The sequence below is a fragment of the Sinocyclocheilus rhinocerous genome, unplaced genomic scaffold (genome assembly GCF_001515625.1).
Source record: "Sinocyclocheilus rhinocerous isolate Xijiao unplaced genomic scaffold, SAMN03320098_v1.1 scaffold869, whole genome shotgun sequence".
Classification (NCBI taxonomy): Eukaryota; Metazoa; Chordata; class Actinopteri; order Cypriniformes; family Cyprinidae; genus Sinocyclocheilus; species Sinocyclocheilus rhinocerous.
Genome location: NW_015653483.1, coordinates 513,881 through 516,409, shown reverse-complemented (window position 1 = coordinate 516,409; position 2,529 = coordinate 513,881). Strand labels below are relative to the sequence as shown.

Genomic DNA, 2,529 nt, shown 5'->3' with positions numbered 1-2,529 from the left:
CTGTCTCTGTAAAAGCGACAGTTTTTTGACGGAAATTGGATCTGATCTTAAACCTTTCGTTTTATTACCTCCTCTGCACCGTAAACATATTCTCACTGGAAAAACGTAGACACTAATGACCCTGATGTCCGGATCAATCTTGTGATGTGAAGGTGGATTGCCCAAATTTAAAAGAGGACTGTTCACAAGTATTTCCTAGAGGTCACCAGTACCTTTCAGCAAAATAATGAACCCTCATAAATCTATCATTTTACTGATCCAAGTCCAGCCTCTCCTTCAGTCAATTAGCAGCTAACAAAACAAATGCCATCATAAAATACATTAACATCATATTCTTTAAATATGTAATATGCAAAATATATATAAAAAAAAGGTATTCACATCAAACCAGGCAGTAGTCATCTTTTCCCATGTTCCTGTCCCGTTAGAACAGTCTATATATCAGTCAACAGGACCATTCTTCACACACATCCTCTCTCTCCTCTTGTAACACCACAGACCCAGAGACTCTGTCAATATTGCACCCATTGGAAAGAAAAGAGAGGATCAATAGAGGATCAGCTAGATCAGTAAATAAATATTCCATCAGAACGAGAGCCGGTCTGCCTCTGATCGAGGACTTGTGCCATTGTCCTCACAAGGTCAAGGAGGGAGGGCCAAGAAAAGGAACCGTCTCATTCCTCGCGGCAGGTGGGCAGATTGACGAAGGTGAATATGTTGAACTCGATGAGGATGGAGAAACACAGGAAGACAGCGTACATCAGCAAACAAACGAAACCCAAACGCTTGTCCAGTTTCCACTTGTTCAAATGTACACCGAGAACCTGAGAGGGAAAGAAAGGGTAGAGGGTGAGAGGTGGATTCAAAGGACATTTTGAAAAAAGTGCATTTAAATGCTTCTCACATACCGTGAGAAACACAGATGCCAGCAGCAGCACAACTGAGAAAATCAGGCCTTTACTGTTCAGGTGAATCTGGAAAGGAAAAAATATGTTAGAACTTGTAGAATGTAGAACATGTATATAACAAGTATATAAATAAATACAGCAAATTATTTCAAACAAAGCCCAATGTTTATCCTACGGAGACTCAAAATGTGTATTCAATTTAGGCCAGAGGTAGACAAACATATGCAGACTCTTGAATGTCTGCTTCCTGACATGTCACTAATGCAAAATATTTTTCGTTATTGGATATTTATTTAATTGTTTATACTTTTTTATATTTAGATATGTTTGACATCATGTAACACTCAATTAAAGCTGGTCTTTAAAAACACTAATAATTTTAAAAGACTGATAAATGTAATCTTGAGCAAATCTCAAAATGAATAGCCATTTTTCAAACTTATTTAGACAAAATAGTATAGAATTTTACTAACGGCAATTCATTCATTATTGGGTATAACATAAAAATAATTGCAGTGGCAGCACATCCCTAATATTCTAAAACCATTTACCTTACACTAACAAACAAGAAACCATTACTATAATATTATGTTTATATTGATATGCAATTTAAAAAATATATATATATATGTTATTAAGAGCTGCAATCAAAAGACTTGTTCTTAAAGATATGTTTTGTTCACAATTTTTACTTGACTCAAATATTGTAGATTATATTAAAATATTAAGTCATTTTGAACCTCTGCTCTAAAACGATCTTACCTAATGGGCTACTGCTACTGACAGGTTCTGAGTGCTATTACAAAAGCACAAAACCATCTACAAATAATAATCAAACAAAGAACACTGATTTTTCATTATTTCTATGTCAACGCTTTTTAAGCATTTACCAAACAAATCATTAAACAATAATCTCTATTACAACATTTTCCACTTACTGTGGAGCCATAGTCGATGGCCAAAGTCTGGAGGGTCCAGGGCAGACCAAGCCCAATCAGGATATCAAACACATTACTACCAATAGAGTTAGAAACCGCCATGTCACCCATTCCTGAAAAAGATAGAGAGACCGTTGAGACTAAAACTGAAACTAATATACTAATACTTTCATTTCTGCTTCAGTCTTAAATGAGGAATTAACTGCTGACAAGATGGTCTTTCAATAAAACTTGGTTGCCTATGCAGTACAAGCTCTTAAAAAAAAAAATCAGTGCTACATGAAAAAACAGAACAAAAAGGCCTGTAGTGTTCCCTTTTGTCACAAACTTCAAAACCCATAATGCACTTTTCTGTATAAATCGCGTTTCAAATGGTGATAATTACGACTTGTCAACTCGTAAGTACGAATGTCCCAGGAGGACTTGAACGCAGCAAAACTCCCGCCCAAACTCCCGCAGGCCCAATCAACCATAACGACACGCCCCGTTTTTATAGCATTAAATTACTAACAGAATGGAGAAAAAAACCTTGGGAGAAACCAGGCTCAGTCGGGGGGCCAGTTCTCCAGTTCTCATGGGGGCCAGTTCTCATGGCCCCCCGACTGTCAGTTCTCATGTTCATCAGCATGATAACAACTACCTTAAATGACCAAAACCATCTTTCGGAAAATTGTATTGGAAGC

The 2,529-nt window shown here is 36.9% G+C and overlaps 1 protein-coding gene across 2 annotated transcripts in view; it reads right to left on the bottom strand.

Annotated features, from left to right (window-relative positions):
* Window positions 1-28: 28 nt before the first annotated feature.
* Window positions 29-2,529, bottom strand: part of LOC107716313 (sodium/potassium/calcium exchanger 3-like) — a 78,178-nt gene continuing 75,677 nt past the window's right edge. The window contains exons 15-18 of one of the 2 annotated variants that reach the window (XM_016522686.1): window positions 1,847-1,959; window positions 909-974; window positions 639-824; window positions 29-509 (exon numbers count right to left, since the gene is read on the bottom strand). In XM_016522686.1, the coding sequence (XP_016378172.1) occupies window positions 675-824; window positions 909-974; window positions 1,847-1,959 (329 nt within the window). In that variant the 3' untranslated portion in view covers window positions 29-509; window positions 639-674. Of the gene's footprint in view, window positions 825-908; window positions 975-1,846; window positions 1,960-2,529 lie in introns of both variants that reach the window. The other variant, XM_016522685.1, reaches the window with a different exon arrangement.